Source organism: Leopardus geoffroyi, chromosome B1 (assembly GCF_018350155.1).
Source record: "Leopardus geoffroyi isolate Oge1 chromosome B1, O.geoffroyi_Oge1_pat1.0, whole genome shotgun sequence".
NCBI lineage: Eukaryota > Metazoa > Chordata > Mammalia > Carnivora > Felidae > Leopardus > Leopardus geoffroyi.
This window is the reverse complement of record NC_059327.1, coordinates 45,394,424-45,420,389: the sequence shown is the minus strand read 5'-3', so window position 1 is coordinate 45,420,389 and position 25,966 is coordinate 45,394,424. Positions and strand designations below refer to the sequence as shown.

At 37.1% G+C, this 25,966-nt stretch overlaps 1 protein-coding gene across 2 annotated transcripts in view; it reads left to right on the top strand.

Annotated features, from left to right (window-relative positions):
* The window catches only part of KCNU1 (potassium calcium-activated channel subfamily U member 1), a 152,212-nt gene that overhangs the window by 45,502 nt on the left and 80,744 nt on the right, over nucleotides 1-25,966 (top strand). For both annotated transcript variants that reach the window (XM_045460866.1, XM_045460859.1), the window contains 5 exons: nucleotides 539-691; nucleotides 5,488-5,600; nucleotides 5,954-6,022; nucleotides 9,789-9,878; nucleotides 10,014-10,111. In XM_045460866.1, the coding sequence (XP_045316822.1) occupies nucleotides 539-691; nucleotides 5,488-5,600; nucleotides 5,954-6,022; nucleotides 9,789-9,878; nucleotides 10,014-10,111 (523 nt within the window). The remainder of the gene's footprint in view (nucleotides 1-538; nucleotides 692-5,487; nucleotides 5,601-5,953; nucleotides 6,023-9,788; nucleotides 9,879-10,013; nucleotides 10,112-25,966) is intronic.

Genomic DNA, 25,966 nt, shown 5'->3' with positions numbered 1-25,966 from the left:
AAAAAAGAACAAACTTCTGTTTATAAAACAAATAAGTCATGGGAATATAATGTATAGTTAATAATACTTTATTGTATATTTGAAAGTTATTAACAGTAGGTCTTAAAAGTTCTGATCACAAGAAAAAAATAATTGTAACTATTGGGGTGGTAGGTGGTAACTAGAATTATTGTGGTGGTCATTTCACAACGCACACATTGAATCATTATCTTGTACACCTGAAGCTAACATAATGTTTTATGTCAGTTGTATCTCAACGAAAACAAGGACAAAAATAAAAGTTGTAGGTTCAGGGTAGTATAAGAGATCTAAGTCATTTGACCTGATTTTGCAACTCTCACTATTTCTATTTTAAAAAGTGGGAGCAGTAGACCACTAATAATTATTAAAAGCTGAATTTGTTCTGATACCTTCTACTGACACAGACACAACAAATTTTTTCAAGTAAAACAAATGCAAGAAAGCACATTCATTCTGAAAAAACTTTCTTGAATTGTATTTACTCATAATGTTTGACCTACTTTCTACTGTGAAACAGGTTTTTCTGCCAAAGATTCCCAGCTGGAACTGGACTACTGGAGACAACATCATCTGCTTTGCCGAATTGAAGCTTGGATTCATGGCCCAAGGCTGTCTGGTGCCAGGTTTATGCACCTTTCTAACGACTCTATTTATTGAACAGAACAAAAAGGTAACCTTGTAAATTGTTGAATCTTGGCTTTTTTCCCATGTCCTCACATGGTTAGGATCAGAAATAGGAAAAAAAAAAAAATTGAAGAAGGCAAGAAAGCCCCAAGGAATCAGATTTGACTTCCATTTGAACGGCAAAGTATTGAGAGATCTAGACTGCAGTCCCAGACATTACACTGACCTTGAAGAAGTTATTTATCTTATTCTTGTCTAAGAATATTTATCTGCAAAATAGAAATATCTTTGCTTCCTACCTGCAGCCCAAGATGCTGGGAATATAAATGTAGAAGTACTTGGAGTTACTGAACATAGAAATATAGGGGCGCCTGGGTGGCTCAGTCGGTTGAGCAGCCGACTTCAGCTCAGGTCATGATCTCACAGTCTGTGAGTTCGAGCCCCGCGTCGGGCTCTGTGCTGACAGCTCAGAGCCTGGAGCCTGTTTCAGATTCTGTGTCTCCCCCTCTCTGCCCCTTCCCCGCCATGCTCTGTCTCTCTCTGTCTCTCAAATATGAATAAACGTTAAAAAAAAAAACATTTTAGAAATATAAATAAGGGCACCTGGGCAGCTTGGGTGGTTAAGTATCTGACTCTTGATTTCGACTCAGATCATGATCTCACAGTTGGTGAGATTAAGCTCCATGTAGGGCTCTGCACTCATAACATGGGACCTGCTTGGGATTTTGTCTCTCCCTCTCTCTATGCCCCTCTCATGCTCTTTCTCTCTCTCTCTCTCTCTCTCTCTCTCTGAAAATAAATAAACTTAAAAAAAGGAATATAAATAAAGACTATATTATTAATGGAAAATCATCTATTTAAATATAAAGTAACTATGTAATAATTGATATAATAATAAATAATTATATTCATTGAACAAATAATAATACAAATAATAATTACAATCTAATTTTTCAGGTTATTTTGGGGACATTCCATGCAGTAATAATAGTCACCACTATGAATGCCTCCTATGTTATTGATTTTAAATACATTATGTTTCTCCTTGATAATATTTTAAGATAGCATCCCAGTAATAGGTCAGTGAAGCTAACCTGATTTTATAGGAAGTTAGTGAGTAGCAGAGGTAGAATTGTCTGACCTAATTAATGTCTTACCACTATGCTTGATGCCTGTGGTTGTTAGGTATCTACTCACAATCTCCCACATCAGGTCCTTTGATACCTTTGAGTCAAAATAAGTGGCTTGAAGGGACTATTAGGGTGCTATAGTACCAAGTATGGCCTTTGAAATATTACTCCCATGAAATATTCCAGGAAAGGCTCTAACCCTCAGCTGGGCCTGGTATCCCATTCTCCAGAGGCTCTTCAGAGAGTCTGAGAGTGACATTTCCTCTTCATTTAATTATGAGTCCACACATGACTTCTTTTATACTCAGTTTCCCTCTTGGCCTTTTTTTTTTTTTTTGCATTTTATTTCCTTTTTTAATAAATTCAAAAAGCTTTTTGCATCTTTTCTGTTTTCATCCCTGGTACGATATAAAAACAAATAAACACCATGAAAGATGCTCTGGCCAGCAGAACACTAACTGAAAAACAAAGGTTTCTTCTGTAATTCCTTCTGTGAATGTGAGGAGATATCATATATAGATAAATAGAAATGACCATCAGGCAGCAGGAAATGAGCCCTGGTGCTACTACAGTGAACCTGCATTAGCCTTATCTTAGTGGTCACTGTGTAAGGCTTCAAAAATCACTTGTGAGGAAATTGTCTCTGCCTGTGTTGTGTCCTTACAAACTGCAAGATAACCACTATATCTGTTGTAATGACTCTGATACTAATCTCCAGGGCTAGAGAAAGCAAATGGAATGAGAACCCTCTATGAAGACTTCATCTCTTTCATGGAAATAGAGGAGGAAGAAATGCAAACCAACCCTGTATTATGTTGTTCTTCTTGATGTGTAATCTGCAGTTTTAACCTCCTCACTGAACATGGCCTGTCAACGTTCATCATAAGAGGGCTTTTGGGATATAGGAATTGAGAGAGATTATTTGGAAGTGATGTCTAAAACCTACTTTCAGAAATCTTAAACTGGGCCCCAGATTTTGTAATTCTATACTCTGCTCTGGTTTATAGATTCCGTAATAAACTGTTAAGTTAGGTTTAACAGCCAGGACTCCAGGGTCTTGTGTTCCATTTTTGTTGCATTGGACACTTATTTTCTCTGTCAGTTTCTGCATCAATAAAATGAGAGTTATGAAGGAAACAATCAACAAAACTAAAAAGCAGTCTATGGAATGGGAGAAGATACTTGCAAACAACATATCTGGTAAAGGGTTAGTATCCAAAATCTATAAATCTATAAAGAACTTATCAAACTCAATACCCAGAAAACAAATAATCTGGTTAAGAAATAGGCAGAAGAAATGAATAGATGTTTTCCCAAAGAAGACACCCAGATGGCTAACAGATCTATGAAAAGATGCTCAGCATCACTCATCATCAGGGAAATCCAAATCAAAACCATGATGAGATACCGCCTCACACCTGTCAGAATGGCTAAAATTAACAACTCAGGAAACAACAGATGTGGATGAGGATGTGAAGAAAGGGAAACCCTCTTATACAGTTGGTGGGAATCGAAATGGATGCAGTCACGCTTGAAATTAATATGGAGGTTCCTCATAGAGCTAAAAACAGAGCTACCCTGTGACCCAGCAATTGCACTACCAGGTATACAGAAAGGATACGAAAATACAGATTCTAGGAGGTCAGTACACCCGATGTTTATAACAGCCATATCAACAATAACCCAACTACAGAAAGAGACCAAGTGCCCACTGACTGATGAATGGATAAAGAAGATGTGGTATATATTTACAATGGAATATTACTCAGCCATCAAAAAATTGAAATCTTGCCATTTGCAGTGACATGGATGGAGCTAGAGTGTATTATGCTAAGCAATATAAGTCGGTTAGAGAAAGACAAATACCATACGATTTCACTCATGTGAAATTTAGTAAACAACACAGATGAACATTTGGGGAGGGGAAAAAAAGAGAATGGGAGGAAAACCAGAAGAGACTTTTAATGATAGAGAACAAACTGAGGGTTGCTACAGGGGAGTTTTAGTGTGTGGGGGGAGTTAAATGGATGATGGGGATTGAGGAGGCACTTGTGATAAGAACGGGGTGTTATATGTAAGTGATGAACCACTGAATTCTACTCCTGAAACCATATATGACACTATATGTTAACTACCTAGAATTTAAATAAAAATTTGGAAAAAAAATAAAACAAAATAAAACCAAAAACTTTCTTTAGGCTTGGAAAATAAAATAAAATAAGCTATTAATCTCATAATCTGATTTTTGTAAGTATTATGTTAATATCTGTAAAACTTATGAGTACTCAGATTAAAAGACCTTGGGTCAATGGTATGTGTTTCACCTGTATTAATTATATGGTGAGAAATTATAGTCCAAAGAGCATTTCCAGTTGCTTCAAGGCACAGAGCGTTGCCTTAGGCTTAAACTTAAATTAGATCTACTCCAACTTACATACTTGAGCTCCCTGACTCCACTATCTAAATCCAAAATCCATCTTATCTTCCTGTTTCCCTTTCTGATCTTTAAAAAATGAGCACAGGAAGTCTTCTCCATCTCTATCATTTTTTTACCATTTTTCAAAAACTGAAACATTTGGCTTAGAAGTGCCAAGCCAGTTTTTTCAGTAATTGGAACTTAAATAGGGACCACCCAGTGAGAGGAGCCCTTCTCAATAGAAGAATTTAAGAGAGTGGAAAAAGGCAGGAGATTCAGCTGAATCTTGGAAAGGGAGTTGCAGGGAAGAGTGCCTGCCTGGACTGCCTGATAAAATTAGTCCTTTTTTGTAAGGCAGGATTTGTGTGTGTGTGTGTGTGTGTGTGTGTGTGTGTGTGTGTGTGTGTGTTTTATTTTTTTTGAAACTGCAAGATGGCCATCTGAGGAGTATTTCTGAACTGGCCTTAACTGTCCATAGCCACACTGTTTCAGAGCTTCTAGAACTTCCAGACATTGACCTGGGACTCTGGGGTATAAAGGGGCCTGTCCTGCCATGTCAGGGCAGTGTGCTGGGGATTCTTATGGCAGCAGATGGGGAGAATGATGAGGATGTACATAGAGCACAACAAAATTCCAAGTTCTTACACAAATACCAGGGATGAGTTACCCAGCAGCCCTCACCCTTCACAGGCTGTATTTAGCCTTTTTGAGAGATACCCTTCTCCCTTCCCATCTCCCTCTTCTCTAGAAACCTATTGCTGCCCTCAATTTTTATATTCCCATTTCCATTGATCAGGATGGCCACTTAAATTCATTTGAAGCTATGAAGACTTCTGATGCTGGGCAGAACCCATACATATTTTTTTCTTTGTGGTATATGGCTAGTCAGTAGAAAAGTAATATGTTAAAAAAAAACAATCTTGAATAGCCATATCCATGGAGAGACAATTTAGATACCATATTATCCTTCTTATCTTACTGTTACTGACTCAAAAACTAGTCTACCTTGCTGAAATTATTAGAAAAATTCCAGTTTTCAACAAGGATTCTTGAATGCCATCTGAGAAGAAGTCAAGTCATGATGCTTTTACTTCATTCTGAACTCTCTAGTGTAAATTAAGATGTATGTTAGAGTTTAAGTTCTTCCTTTCTTCAGTTAACCCCTAGGACAAATCTCTTTTTTATGACTTAAGCACAACGAGCGCTGGTTTGCTGCCTAGCAGGATATACAACTTGAATTATAATATCCCATATTGCATGGCATTGTGCTTCATGTCGCATGATTGTGTATTCCAGGTTTTTCCTAAACAGCCCTGGCAAAAACATTTCTTGAATGGCCTGAAGAACAAAATCCTGACTCAACGTCTCTCTGATGACTTTGCTGGAATGAGTTTTCCTGAAGTTTCCCGGTAAGTTAATAGAAATAACTTTCCTCATTCTTCTTGAAGTGACATTCTTTTGACAGTGCTCATTGGGGGCTCACTGTAGGCCAGGCTCCATGGTAGATGTTGAAGATGTGGGAATGAACATGCCTGAGTCTCTACAACCTAGAACTTTGCAGTCTGTGTGGGACAGTTTTGTGTCTGTCACAGTCGTCATGTGGGCTGGGACTTACTTTAGAATGGATTCCACATTTGGGAGGGTCTTCCTCTGCTGAGGTACTAGTGTTTTCCCAGACACAGAGCACAAAGTGTTGGTCATGTTCTTGTGAATTAGCACCCCGCCACCCTCTTTCCTCACAATTACATGTCTTCCTTCCTAGGCTCTGCTTTGTGAAGATGGGACTCATGCTGATAGCCATCGAACACAAATCCTTGTTTCATGGTTGCTGGTACCAATGAGACTTTGAATCTCTTCAGTTTTTTTTTTAAAGGAGAATCTTTATGGTTAAGACTTTTACAAAAATACAGCCATAACTAAGGTTTTGCCATTTGTTGAGAGCCAGCCTGTTGGGCACCCAGTCTGCTGTGGTGCACTTAGTACTGTCTCTAGTGACTGGGGTTAGAATCTAATGATTGGAGTTAGAATGGTTATCCTGGTGGGTAAGCAGGTACTTTGCCTTTGTTGTTATGGCCCTCACACGTTCTCATGAGCAGGAGAGAGAAGTGGTCTCCTTCTCATATCTGTTTCTTTTAATGTATTACCAGATCTTCTAAGTCTTGACCATCAAATAATACTATGAGTTAAAATTATTTATGACAGAAGATGCTCCCACAAATTGTAGCCTTAGAAAGTAAGCTACAAAATATGGCAAAATAAGAATTTGGCCTACTGAACAAAGTATGCTATTGGTAGGGTGGATAAAAGAAAGAAGTAACATTATTAGATCAATGGAATTTCTTGAAAACCCATAATGGATAATATGAGAAGTAAGATAATTTATCATGTAATGAAAAAGAAAATCCAGGACAAACAGAGAATCAGCTACAATGATACAGAGATAAAAGATACTAAAAAATAAGAAAAACTAGAGGATTAAGTGGGATGAGGAACAAGAAAGAATATTATATTGGCTTGTGTGTGTGTGTTTTTAGTGGAAAACTAAGTTGAATTAAATTGGAATCAACAGAATAAATTCTGATCCTGATTATGATTTGCTGGTCCCATGGCACTGGAGAAGTGTCCATCTTCTGTAAAATGAGGAAGTCATTCTAGCTCTAAAACTGTCATTAACAGGAGCCTTAGAATTACAGGGAAATATTAACAATTCAATAAGTTTGAATGATAGCAGATGGACTACAGAGGGCTAATTTTTTTTTTTTAATTTTTTTTCAACGTTTATTTATTTTTGGGACAGAGAGAGACAGAGCATGAACGGGGGAGGTGCAGAGAGAGAGGGAGACACAGAATCGGAAACAGGCTCCAGGCTCTGAGCCATCAGCCCAGAGCCCGACGCGGGGCTCGAACTCACGGACTGCGAGATCGTGACCTGGTTGAAGTCGGACGCTCAACCGACTGCGCCACCTAGGCGCCCCTACAGAGGGCTAATTTTATATGAAACGTTGAAAAGAAAAATTGAAGTATAGAGGATTCAGAATGTAACTGGGCTAAAGAAGTGAGTGGGGTACTGTACAAAGGAAGTCACTAAAGAGAGAATAACAAATAGTGTTGTCTGGCTGTCTATATTCTAATTAACAATCCTGCTATACTCAAGAAAGTCTCGAAATCTAATCCTTGGACAAATGGCTCTTCTTCCGGAAATAGGTCATGGTAAAAAAAAGATGGGAGTCTTAGAACCATAACCCAGGCAGTTTGGGTTTGAGACTAGCTCAGAACTTGATCAAGTTTGAACGTTTTTGGCCTTCAGCAATCTTGACTATGTAGTAGAATTATTTGCAAAACTTTCAGAGCATGTAGATTCCAAAATCCCACTTCTTAACTCTGTAAAATTAAAATCTCCAAGGGTGGAGCCCGAGAATTTTCAAAGTTCCTGATACAGTCACTTTATTCACTGGGATTTGGAAACTGCTGGACCAAATGGTCTTTGAGACCCTTTCCAACTTTAACATCCTCGATTTTGTTAAACTTTATTATTAGGATGGCTATGGGACATCACAGACCAGAAACATGACCATTTATTATGTAGCTAATTTCCACATATATTCAAATGTCCTGGTGCTGTTTACTACCCAGCATGCAACTACCCTCATGAAAGAGGAACCTGCTCCAACTTAAATTTAATCTTGTTTTCTCACCGAAGAGTCAGGTGAATCAAAAGGATTAAATCCTGATATGGATAATAGCTGTCTTTACACCTTTACTAGTTTATGACCAACAGTGCTGTAGGCACTTTACTTACATAAACTCTTGAATCTTTACAACAATGGGTAGAATTCTTAGTCCCATTTTATAGAAGAGGAAGATGAGGCCCCGAAAAGTTAAATAATTTTCCCAAACTCATACCAGTCCCAAGTGGCAGAGCCAGAATCTGAACTCAGCCTGGCTCTGGGGACAGTGCTTCTGCTCACTATGCTGTGCTAACTCCACCACGGCCACAAAAGGAAGGAAAATAGGGTATCTCAATGGCTGGGGTTTTAGACTAGTATATAGGAAAAACTGGTGGTGGGGGGGAACCTATCTTTTCTCATCTTTTATTTTCTCTTCTCATTGATACACTTGAATAGACTTTAAAACTTGGAAAAGCCCTCGATAATCATCAGGATTTGTCTTAGAGGATAATTTGTCATCTGCTAAGAGATAGAGCTGGATCTGGCCCCAGTCAGATAATGTTCTAAGTTTGTTCCAGTAAGGAACATTCTCTGAGAGAGCAACTGGCCATGATTCATGGAGGGGGTATGGGAAAAGTTTGGAAAAATCTTCAATGGGAGTTCACCTCTTCTTTCAAATGTCACCACAGATATTATCATGACAGTATCTTCATAACTAATTATTTAATATGAGTTCAGAAGATGCCCCTTTAAAAATAGGAGATAAGAAGATACAACTAAGTTTATGCTTGCTGGCTGGTGAACATCAACCAGGGTTATTGGGGTAGGGGCACAAATCCATGTTCTTTTCCTTTCAAAGTTAAAATGGTTTGTTCTCGTTAATATCAGTCAGTGCATTTTTGAAAATGCCATCCAATATCTCAGGTAACAAACCACCTCAATACAGCTATTCAGCATCTTTCTACTCTTGGCATACGGTGGAAGAGGTTTTGTGGTGAAACCCCTTTTAGTTTTGTAAGACTCTTACATTTGCACGTTACTTTGGAGTGCCCTAACAACAGAATAAGCTTTCCAAAATTAAGACTTGACTTCTTTCCAATGTTAATATAAAAGGTTTGTGTTTTAAAGGTGGGAAGAAGTACTTTCATTATGCACAAATGAAGTGATGGGAGTTTCAGGGTTATAAGACCTCACCGTGCTGGAGGTCTGAATTAAAGGAAATAAAAACGGGATATCTCAACAAATGGGGAGAAGTGTGAGGAATTCAAATAGTCATAATGTAGTACTGCATCAAGGAGTATCATGGGTAAAATTTGTAAGATGTCATTTTCAAACACACAAACCATAAGAAAATAGAAAATCAAAGCATTCATGTAGTGGTAGAAGCTATTCATGTGGTTCCTGCTCTCAAAAATCTTGCAATCAAGATAGAAAAAAAAGTGAAGTCAAAAGAAATACATAAGTTCAAAAATTACATAGGCAAACAAAAGGAACCTTTGAATCCAGCTGGTTAACTAGACATCATTTACTTTTACAGGGCAAGTAGCCTAAGGATAAACACCACTAGCATGACCGTAAGACTTTCAACTGCGTGGCCGTGGCATTGGATAGCCTAAATTAGCAAGGCTTCATGCATCTTAGTTGGTTTGCCCATTTCAGATTCAGGACGCAGTCCAGCTCAGCTGGACTCAGCTCAGCTGCGTGCAACTCAGCAATCGTGTTGTGATGTGGCTCCCTTCTGGATATTTAGCAGCAATCAAAGAAATATAGTCAAATTCACTTTTTCTACTGTGTTTGGCTGTAGTTGCGGATGGGGTCCTATTAACTCTATAGCTTAGAGAATCCATTGGTTATGACAGAATGAAACACCAATTATTGCCACAGAAATTAAAGGGGGGAAATTACTGTGTTTTTATTTTCTGTTTCCAGTGGTCTGATGCTAAATCCACCTGCAGAAGTTAAACTGCGTAAGAACACATTAGGGTTCTTTATTGCTGAATCTTCAAAGGAAGTCATAAGGTAATTTTTTTATTACTTTATGGGGAGAAAGTCCTGAGGCAAATGCAACTTAACGGCAGACAGACTGAGCCAGTGCCACGCTTCCTTAGTGTTAAGCCTCACATAAGTCATTCTTCATTTGCTTTCATTGTCCAGAGCCGCCTTTTACTGTGCCAAATGTCACGGTGATGTCTTCATTCCTGAGCTAATTGGAAAATGTAACTGCAAAACCAAGATCCAGCGACACTTCCCAGGTAACTGCACTTTATATCTGGTTGCCCTCAGCCCAGCTTCCAGGGGCATGGCCAAGGAAAGAGGAGAGGTTCCCCCCTCTTAAAAGATAATGCCCACTTGAATTTGGCCAAGAAGTGGCAGATATTTCCCCACTGGGCATACAAGACCTGAGAATCAGTCTTTTAGAGCTGGAAGAAATCTTACTAGTTATCTAGTTAGACTCCTTCACACACAGGCAAGTGAGTACCAAGAGATTCAGTAGCGTGCAAAGTCCCGGAGCTAACTGGAGGTGCTTCCGGACTTCAGTCTCAAAGTTCATTCAGCCTATATCTGACTGCTTGGTTGGCCATAGGCCACCTCATGGCCACTCTTATAAAAATTATTGCCTTACATTTACTTGACAAAGAACATTGTATAAATTTAAGGTGTGCAACATATTGAGTTGATATATTTATATTGCAATATGATTGCCATTGTAGCTTTAACACCTCTACTGTGCTACATTATTATCATTTCTTCCTTGGGAACAATACCATCCCTTGAGTATTCTGTTTCCTTAATGGATAATAGGGGGTTTAAAATTTACTCATTTTGACACAGTGATGAAGAAATGTAACTTTTTATTCTGTCTCTACATGAACCCAATAGCTTACCAACAACCTTTCCCACTTAATAGCAGGAAAAGAGAAATGAATCTCAAGCATTCATGGTAACTTCCTCCCTTGTGGCTTAAAACTTAGTCTCTTCCAGGTACAGTAAAATTCTATGGGTAAAATCCTTAGTGTTTCAGCAATTAAACTTAATTCAAAATTTGAATTTCCTATCAGGACTTTTCTTATCTCTAAGATTATCTTCCCCCTTCTCCCCAGTATTCTATTTAAATGCAGGAGTAAATTTGCTTAACATCATGGTTGTTATTGTAGTGGATAGCAAGATACCCTTTCATACAAGTCCTTACCGGTTCCTGAGGTGCCTCATTCCCTTGATAAGTGTCAGCTTCTGTGACCTCTGCATCAATAACCAGTGTCAGCTCCTCCTGGCTTTGGGTCACCTTCTGTCATTTGTTACTAAAATCTGTCATCCCTACTATAGCCTCAGGTCTTGAGGTCTGCAGCATCCCTTTTCCTGTATCCCTAGGCTTTTCATTCCATATGTTATTTTGATCCCTCATCTGTTTGGGATTTTTCAGTCTCCTGGTGTACATATGTCTGTCAGGAGGTGGGAGCCCTTTCAGGCCTTCTCTCTGCTTAAACACACGTGCTGGCTCGTCTCCTCCTCAGTAACCACCTTGCACTGTTCCTAAACCCTCCTCCAAGGACACAACACCAATGAAAATGAAACATATGAACACCATATGAAACACCATATGAAAATGGAAACACACTTCTCATTTTCCCCTTTGCACACCACAAAACTATCATGTTTCCCTTGTCTAGCCCCTGCTCACCAACCTGAGACACAAGCTCTGTGTGTTGGGGATGGGGGGGAAGGGACTGGGTCCCATCTGAGAGATCCGGTCTCTATCATTTTTTATAATAGCTTTATTGAGATATAATTTAAATACCATGAAGCAAATACTTTTAAAGTGTACAACGATTCAGTGGTTCTTAGTATGTAAGCAGATTTGTGCAACTATCACTACAAATTTAGAACATTTTCTGTATCTCTCAAAGAAACTCCACACCCAATAGCAGTTATTCATCCCATCTGCCCACACTCCTCACAGGCTCTAGTCTACTTTCTGTGTCTTAGGTTTACCTGTTTGGGCCATTTCATGAAAAGGGAATCAGACAGCATGTGGCCTTGTGTGTTGGGCACCTTTCACTTAGCCATGCTGTGGCATGTGTCAATACCTCATTTCTCTTTATGGCTGAACAGTATCACATTGGATGGGTATACTTCATTTTGTTCATTCATTCATCTGTTGCTGGACATTTGAATTGTTTCCACCTTTTGGATATTGCAGATAATGTTGCTATGAATATTGGTGCGCAGATACCTGTTTGAGTTCCTGCTTGCAATTTTTTGAGTATATATCCATAAGTAGAATTGCTAAATCAAATATTAATTCTGTGTTTCATTTTGTGAAGAACCCCCATATTGTTTTCCATAGGGCTACATCATTTCACATTTGCACAAGCAGAACACAAGAACTCCAATTTCTCCACATCCTTTTTTAAAAAATGATTTTCCCTTTATTTAAAAAAAAATTTTTTTTAACATTTTTATTTATTTTTGAAACAGAGAGAGACAGAGCATGAATGGGGGAGGGGCAGAGAGAGAAGGAGACACAGAATCGGAAGTAGGCTCCAGGCTCTGAGCCATCAGCCCAGAGCCCGACGCGGGGCTCGAACTCACGGACTGTGAGATTGTGACCTGAGCTGAAGTTGGATGCTTAGCCGACTGAGCCACCCAGGCGCCCCTGATTTTCCCTTTAAAAAAAAAAAAAAAAAAAAGGATAGCCATCCTAATGGGTTTAAATTGGTATCTTATTGTGGTTTTAACTTGAATTTTCCTAATGGCCAATGAGGTTGAGCATCTTTTTATGAGGATCTTACTGGCCATTTGTATATGTTTGAAAAAATGTCTATTCAAATCCTTTAACCATTTTTATATAAGGGTATTATCTTCCTAATATTGAGATGTATATGATCTTTGTATATTCTAAATACATGAAATGTATATTCTGCCAGTATTTTCACCAATTTTGTGGTTTGTCTTTTTATTTCTTCATATAATTCCTATATTTTGATGAAGTCCAATGAAGTAGTTTTTCTTCTGTTTGCTTGTGTTTTTGTGGAATATCTAACCTGAGGTCATAAAGATTTACTCTGATATTTTCTTCTAAGAATTTTGTATTTTTAGCTCTTACATGTAGGGTGGTGATCTCTTTTGAGTTGATTTTTGTGTTTGATGTAAGGAAAAGATCCAACTTCATTTTTTTCACTGTGGATATTCAGTTGGCCCAGCACCATTTTCTCAAAACATTTCCACATTGAACTGTTTTGGGTACCCTTGTCAAAAAACAATGGATTGCAAAAGTGTGAGTTTATTTCTGGGTCTCAATTTTATTTCATTGCTCTGTACATTTAGCTCTACAATGACTTGACTACTGTAGTTTTATATTAAGTTTTGAAATTGAGAAATATGAGTCTTCCAAGTCTGTTATTTTTTTTCAGTATTGTGTTGATTATTCTGGGTCCCTGTATTTCTTTATGAAAATTCAGATAAACATTTCAATTTCTGCAAAGAAGCCACCTGGGATTTTGATTGACATTGTGTTGAATATGTAGGTCAGTTTTGGAAATATTGCTATCTTAATAGTAACTCTTTGACTCATGAACATGTGATGTCTTTGTATCTACTTGTATCTTTAATTTCTTTCAACAATTTTCTATAATTTTCAGATAACAGGTTTTAGACTACTTTTGTTCAATTGATTCCTAAGTGTTTTATTCTTTTTAGTGCTATTATAAATGAAATTGTTTTCTTGATTTTGTTTGCAGATGATTCATTGTTACTGTATAGAAATACAATTGAATTTTGTGTATTGATCTTATATTCTGCAACCTTGCTGAACTTGTTTTTTTAGCTGTAATACTCTTTTTGATGGCCTTTTCTTTCTTTTTCTTGCCTAATTGACCTGGAATAATCTCCAGGACAATGTTGAATAGAAGTAATAAGAGCTTATATCCCTGTTTTGTTCCTGACCTTAGGGAGAAAGCATTAAGTATGATGTTAACTGTAAGTTTTTCATAGATGCTCATTATCTGGCTGAGGATATTCTTTTCTATACCTAAATTCCTCAGGGTTTTTTTTGTTTTGTTTTGTTTCTTTTCTTGATTTATAGTGGTTTTGATCTTTGTCAAATGCTTTTTCCTTTTGGAGATAAACTTGTGGTTTTTGTCTTTTATTCTGCTGGTAGAATATATTACTAATGTAAATTACTAATTGACTTTATATATTAAGCCAACGTCCTAATTGGTCATACTGTAAAACCCTTTCCATATCTGCTGGATTTGGTTTGCTAGCGTTTTGTTGAGGAATTTTACATCTGTATTCAATACAGATGTTGGATGGTAGTTTTCCTTTCTTTGGGGGAGTGATGTCTTTGTCTGATTTTGGTGTCATTGTAAATTTGGCCCCAAAGAATATGTTGGAAAGCATTCCTTTTCTTTGATATTTTGGAGGCATTTGTGAAGGATTAGTGTGAATTCTTTTTTAAACATTTCATGCAATTTTACCAGTAAAGCCTAACTTCATTTTTTTATTATTAGTTCAATCTCTTTACTTACAGATCTATTCAGATTTTCTGTTTCTTCTTGAGATAGTTTTGATGGTTTTGTCCTTCTAGGAATTCATTCATTTAATCGGTTATCAAATTTGTTGACAGGCAAAGTATTGTATACATATATATTCCCTTATAATCCTTTTCATGTTTGTCATGTCAGTAGTAACATCACCCCATTAATTTATGATTTTTGTTATTTGAGTATTTCTTCATTTTTGAGGCCAGTCTTGCCAAAAATGCTTGTCAATTTTGTTTGGGTTTTTTAATTTATTTTTTCTACTATTTTTCTTTTATTTAAATGATGTATAATTTTTATTATTTACTTCTTTCAACTTGATGTGGGTTAATTTTCTTTTCTCAATGTCTTATCATGAAAGGTTAGATTACTTCATTGATTTTCGATCTTTTTTTCTTTTTTAATAAGTAAAGGAATTAACATCAATAAAATTCTCTCTAAGCACTCTTCAGGGACATGCTGTATTTGTGATGTTTTGTGTTTTCATTTTCATTCATCTAAAAATATTTTATAATTTCACTTGTGATTTTTTGGGAGGGAGGACCCATTGGTTATTTAGGCATGTGTTGTTTTTATTTTCACATATTTGTGAATTTCTATAATTACTTTATTACTGATTTTTCATTTCATTTCATTGTAGTTTAAGAGAATACTTTGTATGATTTAAATCTTTTTAAATTTTTTGATACTTATTTTATGGACTAGTATATGATCTATCCTGAACAATAGTCAATGTATACTTGGAAAGACCATGTATTCTTCTGTTGTTGGGTGGAATGTTCCATAGATATTTGTCAGGTCTAGTTGATTTATAGAATTTTTAAAGTTTTCCATTTCCTTGCTAATGGAACAATCGATAGTTGTCCTATCTATTATTGAAAGTGGGCTATTAGAGTTCCAGTTATTGTTGTTGAATTGTCTATTTCCCCATTTAAATATGTTAGATTTTGCATCATGTATTTTGGATTTCTATGGTTATGTGCCTCTGAGTCTGTTATATCTTCATGGTAGATTAACCATTTTATCATTATAAAATGTCTTTGTTTTTAGTAATATTTTTGAATTACTATTTTTGTATTTTGTATTAAGTTCTATTTTGTGTGAAATTAGTATAACCACTCTAGCCCTCTTTTGATTACCATTGTCATAAAATATCTTTTTTCATCCTTTTTCTCTCAATCTGTTAGTGTCTTTGAATCTGAAGTATATATCTTGCATGCAGCATAGAGTTGGATCATGTCTTTTTTTTTTCCATTTGCCAATCCCTCCTTCTTTATTGCAGAGTTTAATCCTTTCACATTTAATGCAGTTACTGATAAGTTAGTATTTACATCTGACATTTGATGTTTTTTAATGTTATATCTTTTTTCTTTTTTTAATACTTTCTTTAAAATTTACATTTTAATTGGTTAACATACAGTGCAATATTGGTTTCAGGAGTAGAATTCAGTGATTCATCACCTACGTACAACACTCAGTGCTCATCACAAGTGCCCTCCTTAGTACCCATCACCCATCTAGCTCATCTCCTACCTACTTCCCTCCATCAACCCACAGTTTGTTCTCTATCATTAAGAATCTCTTGTGGTTGTTTCCCTGACTTCTTTCCCTCCCTTCCCATATGTTCATCTGTTTTGTTTACTAAATTTCACAAATGAGTGAAGTAATATGGTATTTGTCTTTCTCTGACTGATTTGCTTCACTTAGCATAATACACTAGCTCCATCCATGTCATTGCAAATGGCAAGATTTCATTATTTTTTTTTTATTTTTAAAAAAATTTTTTTTCAACGTTTATTTATTTTTTTGGGGACAGAGAGAGACAGAGCATGAACGGGGGAGGGGCAGAGAGAGAGGGAGACACAGAATCGGAAACAGGCTCCAGGCTCTGAGCCATCAGCCCAGAGCCCGACGCGGGGCTCGAACTCCCGGACCGCGAGATCGTGACCTGGCTGAAGTCGGACGCTTAACCGACTGCGCCACCCAGGCGCCCCAAGATTTCATTATTTTTGATGGATGAGTGATATTACCATTGTATGAATGTGTGTGTGTGTGTGTGTGTGTGTGTGTGTGTGTATACACTCCAGTTTTGTACACCCATTAGCGGACATTTGGGTTCTCTGCATAGTTTGGCCATTTTTGATACTGCTACTATAACATTGGAGTGCGTGTACTCCTTCAAATCTGTATTTTTGGGACCTCTGGGTAATATCTAGTAGTGAAATTGCTGCAATGTAGGGTAGTTCCATTTTTAATTTTTTGAGCAATCTCCATACTGTTCTCCAGAGTGGCTGCACCAGTTTGCATTCCCACCAACAGTGCAAGCAGGTTTCCTTTTCTCTGCATCCTCATCAAAACCTGTTGTTTCCAGGGCGCCTGGGTGGCGCAGTCGGTTAAGCATCCGACTTCAGCCAGGTCACGATCTCGCGGTCCACGAGTTCGAGCCCCACATCAGGCTCTGGGCTGATGGCTCAGAGCCTGGAGCCTGTTTCCGAGATTCTGTGTCTCCCTCTCTCTCTGCCCCTCCCCTGTTCATGCTCTGTCTCTCTCTGTCCCAAAAATGAATAAACGTTGAAAAAAAAAAAAGACCAAGGCTGCTTGGTATTCTTTAAAAAAAAACCAAAAAACAAAAAACAAAAAACAACCTGTTGTTTCCTGTGTTGTTAATTTTAGCCACTATTACAGGTATGAGGTGATATCTCAATGTGCCTTTGATTTGGATTTCCCTGATGATGAATTATGTTGAGCATCTTTTCATATGTCTGTTAGCCATGTGAATATCTTCTTTGGAAAAGTGTCCATTCACATCTTCCACCCATTTCTTATTTGTTTTGGGGTGTTGAATTTGATAAATTACTTACAGATTTTGAATCCCAACCCTTTGTTAGATATGTTGTTTACAAATATCTTTTCCCATTCTGTAGGCTGCCTTTTAGTTTTGTTCATTGTTTTCCTCACTGTACAGAAGCTTATTAACTTGATGCAGTCCCAGTAGTTCACGTTTGCTTTTGTTTCCCTTACCTTCAGCAACATGTCTAGTAAGAAGTTGGTCTGGCTGAGGTCAAAGAGGTTGCTGCCTGTGTTCTCCTGTATGATTTTGATGGCTTCCTGTCTCTCATTTAAGTCTTTTATCCATTTTGAATTTATTTTTGTGTATGGTGTAAGAAAGTGGTCTAGTTTCATTCTTCTGCGTGTTGCCATCTAGTTTTCACAACACTGTTTATTAAAGACACCGTCTTTTTTACATTGAATGTTCTTTTCTACTTTGTCAAAGATTAGTTGACCATATAGTTGTGGATCCATTTCTGGGTTTTCTATTCTGTTCCATTGAACTATTTGTCTGTTTTGTGCCAGTACCATACAGTCTTGATGACTACAGCTTTGTAATGTAGCTTGAAATCCAGAACCGTGATGCCTCCCAGTTTTGTTTTTCTTTTTCAGGATTGCTTTGGCTATTCAGGGTCTTTTGTGGTTACATACAAACTAGGATTGTTTGTTCTAGCTCTGAAAAAAAAATGCTGGTGTTACTGTGATAGGGATTGCTTTAAATGTGGAGATTGATTTTGGTTGTATAGACATTTTAACAATGCTGTTTTTCCAATCCATGAGCATGGGATGCTTTTCCATTTCTTTGTGTCCTCTTCAATTTCTTTCATAAGTGTTCTATAGTTTTCAGAGTATAGATCTTTTACCTCTTTAGTTAGGTTTCTTTCTAGGTATCTTACTATTTTTGGTGCAATTGCAAATGGAAATGATTCCTTGATTTCTTTTTTTGCTGCTTCACTATTGGTGTATAGACATGCAACAGATTCCTGAATTGATTTCATATCCTGTGACTTTGCTGAATTCATGTATTATTTCTAGCAGTTTTTTTGCTGAAGTCTTTCAGGTTTTCTACGTAGTATATTAATGTCATCTGCAAATAGTAAAAGTTTGACTTCTTCCTTTCCTATTTGGATGCCATTTATTTCTTTTTGTTGTCTTATGGCTGAGGCTGACTTCCAGTGCTAGTGCTAGGTTAAATAGTAAGGTTAGGTGACATCCTTGTCTTATTCCCGACTGTAGGGGAAAGGCTCTCAGTTTTTCCCCGTAGAGGACGATATTAGTTTTGGGTCTTTCGTATGTGGCCTGTTGAGGTATGTTCCATCTGTCCCCACTTTGTTGAGGGTTTTTATCAAGAATGGATGCTATATTATGTCAAATGCTTTTTCTGCATCTATTGAAATGATCATATGGTTCTTATCCTTTCTTTTGTTAATGTGATTCATCACTTTGACTGTTTATGAATATTGAACCAGCCCTTCAACCCAGGAATAAACCTCACTTGATCACAGTGAATAACTCTTGTAATGTACTGTTGATTTTGATTTGCTAGTATCTTATTGAGAATTTTTGTATCCATTATCATCAGGGATGATGGCCTCTAATTCACCTTTTTAGTGTAGTCTTTGTCTGGTTTTGGAACCAAGGTAATGTTGGCTTTGTAGAATGACTTTGGAAGTTTTCCTTCTATTTCTATATTTCAGAGCAGTTTGAGAAGAATAGGCATTAATTTTTCTTTTTGTTCAAATTTTCTATTTCTTCCTGTTTCAGTTTTAGTAGTTTGTGAATTTCTAAGAATTTGTCCATTTCTTCCAGATTGCCCACTTTGTTTACATATAATTTTTTGTAGTATTCTCTTATAATTGTTTATATTTCTGTGGTGTTGGTTGTGACCTCTCTTTCAATCATGATTTTATGTATTTGGGTCTTTTTCTTTTTAATAAATCTGGCTAGGGAATTATCAATTTTGCTTATTCTTTCAAGAAAGCTACTCTAAGTTTTGTTGATCTGTTCTACTGGTTTTCGGTTTCTTTCTGTATCATTTATTTCTGCACTAACCTTATTATTCCCTTCTTCTGTTGGCTTTAGGCTTTATTTGCTTTCTTGAAATAGGCCTGGATTGCAATATACTTCCCTCTTAGGACTACTTTTTCTTCATCTCAAAAGTTTTGGACTGTTATGTTTTCATTTTCATTGACTTGCATGTATTTTTTAAAATTTCTTCTTTAATTTCCTGGTTGACCCATTTATTCTTTAGTAGTATATTCTTTAACTTCCATGTATTTGAGGGCTTTCCAAATTTTTTCTTGTGGTTGACTTCAAGTTTTGATCTGAAAATATGCATGGTATGATCTTGATATTTTTGTACCTGTTCAGACCTGATTTGTGACCTATTATGTGATGTATTCTGGGGAATGTTCCACGTGTGCTTGAAAAGAATGTATATTCTGCTTCTCTGAAATGTTCTAAATATATCTGTTAAGTCCATCTGGTCCAGTGTATCATTCAAAGCCATTGTTTCCTTGTTGATTTTCTGCTTAGGTAATCTGTCCATTGTTGTAAGTGGTGTGTTAAAGTCCCTTATTATTTTTGTACTATTATCAATGAGTTTCTTTATGCTTGATTTATATATTTATATAATCCAGCTTTCTTAAGAAATCCAGCTTTCTTTTGATGTCCATTAGTATGATAGATGGTTCTCCATCCCCTCACTTTCAAGCTGCAGGTGTATTTAGGTCTAAAATTAGTCTCTGATAGGCAGCGTTATAAATGGATCTTGCTTTTTTGTCCATTCTGATACCCTACGTGTTTTGATTGAAACATTTAGTCCATTTACATTCAGAGTAATGATTGAACAGTATGAATTTAATACTATTGTGTTAAATGTAGAGTTGGTATTTCTGATGATGCTCTCTGGTCCTTTCTAGCCTTTGTTGCTTTTGGTCTTTTTTTTTCCTCCACTCAAAGGGTCCCCCTTAAAATTTCTTATAGGACTGATTTAGTGGTCACAAACTCATTTAGTGTTTGTCTGGGAAACTCTTTATCTCTTCTTCTATTCTGAATGACAGCCTTGCTGGATAGAGTATTCTTGGCTGCTAGAATATTCTTTTCCCATTCAGCACGTTGAATATATCTTGCTAGTCTTTTCTGGTCCTCCAAGTTTCTATGAACAGATCTTCTGTGTACCTAATCTGTCTTCCCTTAAAGGTTAAGGACTTTTTTTCCCTTGCTTCTTTCAGAACTCTTTCCTTGTCTGTGTATTTTGTGAATTTGAGTATGATATGTCTTGGTGATGGCTGGCTTTTATTGAATTAATGGGAGTTCTCTGTGCTTCTTGGAGTTTGATGTCTGTGTCCTTCCCCAGATTAGGGAACTTTTCAGCTATAATTTGCTCACATAATCCTTCTGCCCCTTTTTCTCTTTCTTCATCTTCTGGGAGTCATATGATAAGAATGTTATTATGCCTTAAGGTGTTGCTGAGTTCCCTAAGTCTACCTTAATGATCCCTGACCTTTGTTTCCTTCATCTTTTCAGCCTCATTATTTTATAATTTTGTCTTCTGTATCATTAATTCACTCCTCTGCCTCATCCATCCTCATTTTAATGGTCTCCATTTGGGTTTGCATCTCAGTTATAGCATTTTAAATTTTGGCCTGACTAGATTTTATTTCTTTTATCTCTGAATAAAGGGATTCTCTGGTATCTTCTATGCCCTTTTCAAGCCCAGATAATATCCTTATAATCACTGTTTTAAATTATAGTTCAGACATTTTACTTACACCTACTTTGATGAAGTCCCTGGCCATCATTTCTTCCTGTTCTTTCTTTTGAGGTGAATTCCTCCATCTTGTCATTTTGGAGGAAGAAACAACAACAACAACAACAACAATAACAATAATTGAATGAAGTAAAAATTTAAAAATTAAAAAAAATCAAATAAAGGAAGCTAGATCCTAAGTGTGTTTTGGTCTACTTGTTAAGAGAAGCTTGATAGAACAAAAAGAAAAGATAAAAGAATAGGAAAAAAAATAAAACTTTTTAAATAATAAAATTTTAAAAAGTAACATAAAAGATTTTGCTCTTTCTGTACCCAAAAAAAAAAAAACCAAAAGAAAAATAACAACAAAAACAAAACAGAAACAACAACAAAAACCAACAAACATATGAACCATCAAACAAACAAAACCCAAATGAAGCTAGATCCTATTTCCCCTAAAGCTGAAACTTTGCAGCAGTCTATGATCAGAAGACTAAGCTCATGAAAGGGATTTGTGTTGGTCTTCTGGGGGAGGGACCTTCTGTTCCTAGTCTCAGGTAGACTTGCCCTAGAGGAGATGTGCCTGGCAGGCACAGAGAGCAAGGTTTCGTGTAATGGCTCCATTCTCCACTTGGTGGCACTGTTCAGTTCACCGAGGTCGATCAGTATTGGTGGGCTACTGGTGAAAATGTCTTCGCCCAACTCTCTAGTCTCTGGAGTGGGAAGTTCACGCCCTCACAGCCAAGAGGTCAATTACCCCCCTCCTGTGTCTCCCATTTCCATCAGCTCTGTGCCTTCTTCCAGTCTGTGTCTGAGCTGTCGGCCTACCAGGGGGCACTTCCCTTCAGAGTTTTTTCTTAGGTGTGGCCGTGGTTCAAACCCAACACTTCAGAGACCCCCCTCCTCCACCCCCAACAGTTCAGTCCTGGAGTGATCCTCTGGGGAAGGTTCTCACATATGGTGGCTGGTACCAGTTTGTCCCAGGAAATGGTCACACTACCATGTAAGGGCAGGGGCTCAGAGTTTATAGTAAATCACAATGCACTGCCATCAGCAGGACATACTCTCCTCAGCTGGCATCTTTGTTTCTATATGGGTGAAAACGGCAGCTTAATGGAGCTAGGTCTTTTGCTCATGGAAAGGCATATCACCTCTACCAAATACACTTCAAGCAGGGGAAGTTTTTCTCCTTGTGTGATCCAAGGGATCCTCAGATTGTACTGCCCACTCCCAGGGCTCTGCCCTGCTTCCTTAAGGAAGCACCACCAGGAGATGAGCTTGGAAACTTCAGACTCTGTGCTCTGCCATTCATAAAAATCTGGTGGTATTGAAATCCTCTTGTTTTTCCCCCATCAGTGGTTTTGGGGTACAGTTTTCTTGTGCAATCTCCTGTGCATGTTTTCACTCTTTTTCTCTAGCTACTTTCAGGGGGTGTGCTTTCTTGTGCAAACCCAATGCTCTGCTTTCTCTCCCCCTCTGTCTTTCTCCTTTCCACAAAAAGGGCTTCCTCCCCTCTGTGGCACTGTGGTTCTTCTCTCCCGCAGTTCACCTCTCCACACCACAAACCTGCTGCTTTCCCTCCCTTGAATTATGCAGATTGTTCTGTTAATCCTCATATCGATTTCCTAGGTGTTGAAAATGATTTGACATTCATCTAGCTGTCTTCAAGGAGGAGACAAGTCTTGGGTCCTCTTACTACTCTGCCATCTTAACTCCTCCTTTCTCATACCTGTTTTGTTTCTTAAGTCATTTACTACTTCCTTCTATTGTGTTAGATATTTTCTAGTCCACCATTTTAATTCTCTTGCCATTTATTTACATATATATTTCTTTTTCATTATTTTCTTGGTAGTTGGCCTGGGGTTTGCTGTTAACATAACAACGTATAGTAATCCTGTTTGGATTAATGCCAAATTAATTTCTGTAGTATACAAAAACTATGTTTTTATATGTAATTCTATTTCTTCCCTTTAGGTTATCATTACAAATTATATCTTTATATATGTGTACCCATCAGCATAGCCTTGCAGTTGTTGCTTTGTATATTCATCTTTTGTTTAGGTTTATTTATTTTTGAGAGAGAGAAAGAGAGAGATCACAAGTGGGGGCAGAGAGAGAGAGGGAGACACAGAATCCTAAGCAGGCTCCAGGCTCTGAGCTGTCATAACAGAGCCTGACATGGGGCTTGAACTCACAAACCAAGAGATCATGACCTGAGCCAAAGTCGGATGCTTAACTGACTGAGCCACCCAGGTGTCCCTGTATATTCATCTTTTAAATCAGAAATAAAAGCGGTTACAAACAAATAAAAACCCCTCTGTTTTATTTTATATTACTTATGTAAATATACCTTTACCAGTGCTCTTCATTTCTTCATGAAGATTTGAATTACTGCCTGGTGTGCCTTTTATTTCAAATCCAAGGACTCTTATTAATATTTCATGTAGGGCTTGTCTAGAAGCAATGAACTCTCTAAGTTTTTGTTAGTCTTAAAATATCTTAATTTATCTTTCATTTGTGAAGGATAATTTTATCAGATATAGAATTGTTTCTTGTTTTTTGTTTTGCTTTTTTTTTCATTCAGGACTTCAAATATGTCACCCTACTGATTTCTGGCCTCCATTGTTTCTCATGGGAAATTAGCTGTCAATATTATTGAGAATCCTCTGTACATGATGAGTCACTTCTTGCCTCTTTGAAGATTCTCTCCGTTTCTTTGGGTTTCAATAGTTTATGAGGTGTCTGGGTGTAGATCTTTTGGAATTTATACTGCATAGAATTTTGTGAGCCGCTTAGTTGTGTAGACTAATGTTTTACATGTAATTTGAGAAGTTTTTGAACATGATTTCTTTAAGAATTCTTTCCACCCTTTCTCTCCTCTGCATCTGCACCTCCCATTAGGTAGGTGTTAGTACATTTATATGACATCTCATAGGCTCTCTTAGGCTCTATTTTTCTTTATTTTCCTTTTCTTCTGTCACTCAGACTGGGTAATCTCCCTTGACCTATATTTGAGTTGCCTGATTCTTTCTTCAGCATGCTCAAACTTGATCTTAAATTACACTGTCTTTTCTTTATTTCAGTTATACTTTTCAATTCCAGGATTTCTATTTTTTAATAACTCTTAAATTTTTATTGATATGTTCTATGTTATTATGTATTTCTTTAGCTGTAATTTCCCTTAATTCTCTGAACATATGTAAAATAGCTTTTGATAGATTTAAAGTTGTTGACTAATAAATGCAAGTCCTGGCTTCCCCAGGGACAGTATCTATTGATAGCCTTTCATCCTGTGTGTGGATAGTACTTTGCTGTTTCTTTCCATGTCTCATAACTTTTATCAAAAATTAGACATTGAAAATACTATAATGTGGTAATTATGGAAATCAGATTTCACCCACTTCCTTCCCCAGTGTTTTTTGTTGTTACTGCTTATTATAGTTGTCATTGTTTGTTCAGTGACTTTTATGAACTAATCCTATAATGTCTGCATCTTTATCATTTGTGGCCACTGAATTCTCTATTGTGTTAGTTGAAAAACCATGTAAAATTGGACAGAGATCTTGTTTAATACCTGCAACCAATAAGTCTCCCAGTATTTGTCAAGGGATTCCATGTTTTTGCTGAGGCATGCCCTCAATATTCAGCTAGGCAGTTGACAGCTCTGCTTCAGCCTTCGCCTCCTGCTTGCACAGAACATCAAGTCAGTTATAGGTGAGTGCCTAGGGCCTTCTCAGCATGTATACTTCTGTACACAGTCCTGAAGTCCTGGGCATGTGTGTTGTTGTTTACATTACTATTCCAGAGTTTTTCAAAGTCCGTATGGACAACTCAGTCCTCAGTTTCCCCTTTAAACTTCTTGTAGTCTGTTGTTTGCCCTTTTATCCATTGCCTTAAGCAGCTGTGATATTAAAATGTGTGATACAGCTCACTGAGTAGAGGATTTTAGAACTAGGTAAGTTCAAATAAGGTTGAAAATATAAGCCATTCAAGTAGGATCATCCAGGGAACCACCACACAAGTCTAATAAGGACTCTTCTTTGGAAATAAGGTTTTGAAAGAAATGCGGTTCTACTCTGCTCCCTCTGGCACCAGAAATATGGGGCATTACTTTTTAAGGACACTGATTAGCTAGAGAGTTGGGGATGAGACTAATATAAGTTAAAACACTACAAATATTTCTAGTTTTACTGAGATTTATTTTCCTTGATTGAATGGTTTTTGGGTCACTGCTGGTTAGTTTTCAGAATTCTGAAAAAAATTTATCCTGACCATTTTTTTCAGTTTATTTTTTGTTTTTATGGAAGGGCAGACTTTCCAAAGTCTTTACCATTTTCGGCCGGGGGTGTCTCATTTTCATTTTTGAAAGATAGTTTTACTGGGTATAAAATTTTTGGTTGACCGTTTATTTCAACATGGTGAATATGTCATCCCACTTCCTTTTAGCCTTCATTCTTTCTGATGAGAAGTCATCCGTTAATCCCATTGGATTTCATTTGTAAATCAAGTTTTGTTTATTCCTTGCTGCTTTCAAGAGTTTCTTCTTATATTTGACTTTCAGCATTGTTACTGTGATATGTTTGTGTCTGGATATCTTTGTTTATCATATTTGGAATTCATTGATATCTTCAGATGTATAATCTAATAGACTAAGTAATGACCCCCAAAGATATCCATACCCTAATCCCTGGAAACTGTGAATGTGATTTTCATATGGCAAAAGAAACTGTAGAAATTTGCAGATTAAATTAAGGATCTTGAGATGGGCAGATTAGCCTGCATTATCTATGTGTAGTCTAATTATAATTATAAGGGTGCCTATGGAAGGGAGGCAGAAGAAGGAGATTTAACTACATACACAAGAGAAAAGGGCTTGTGGTAAAAACAGCTGTAAGCTGATTCAGAGAGAGAAATTGTTGTGCCACTGTCTTTGAAGCTGGAGGAAGGGGCCACGAGGCAAGGAATACAGGGAGCCTCAAGAAATTGGA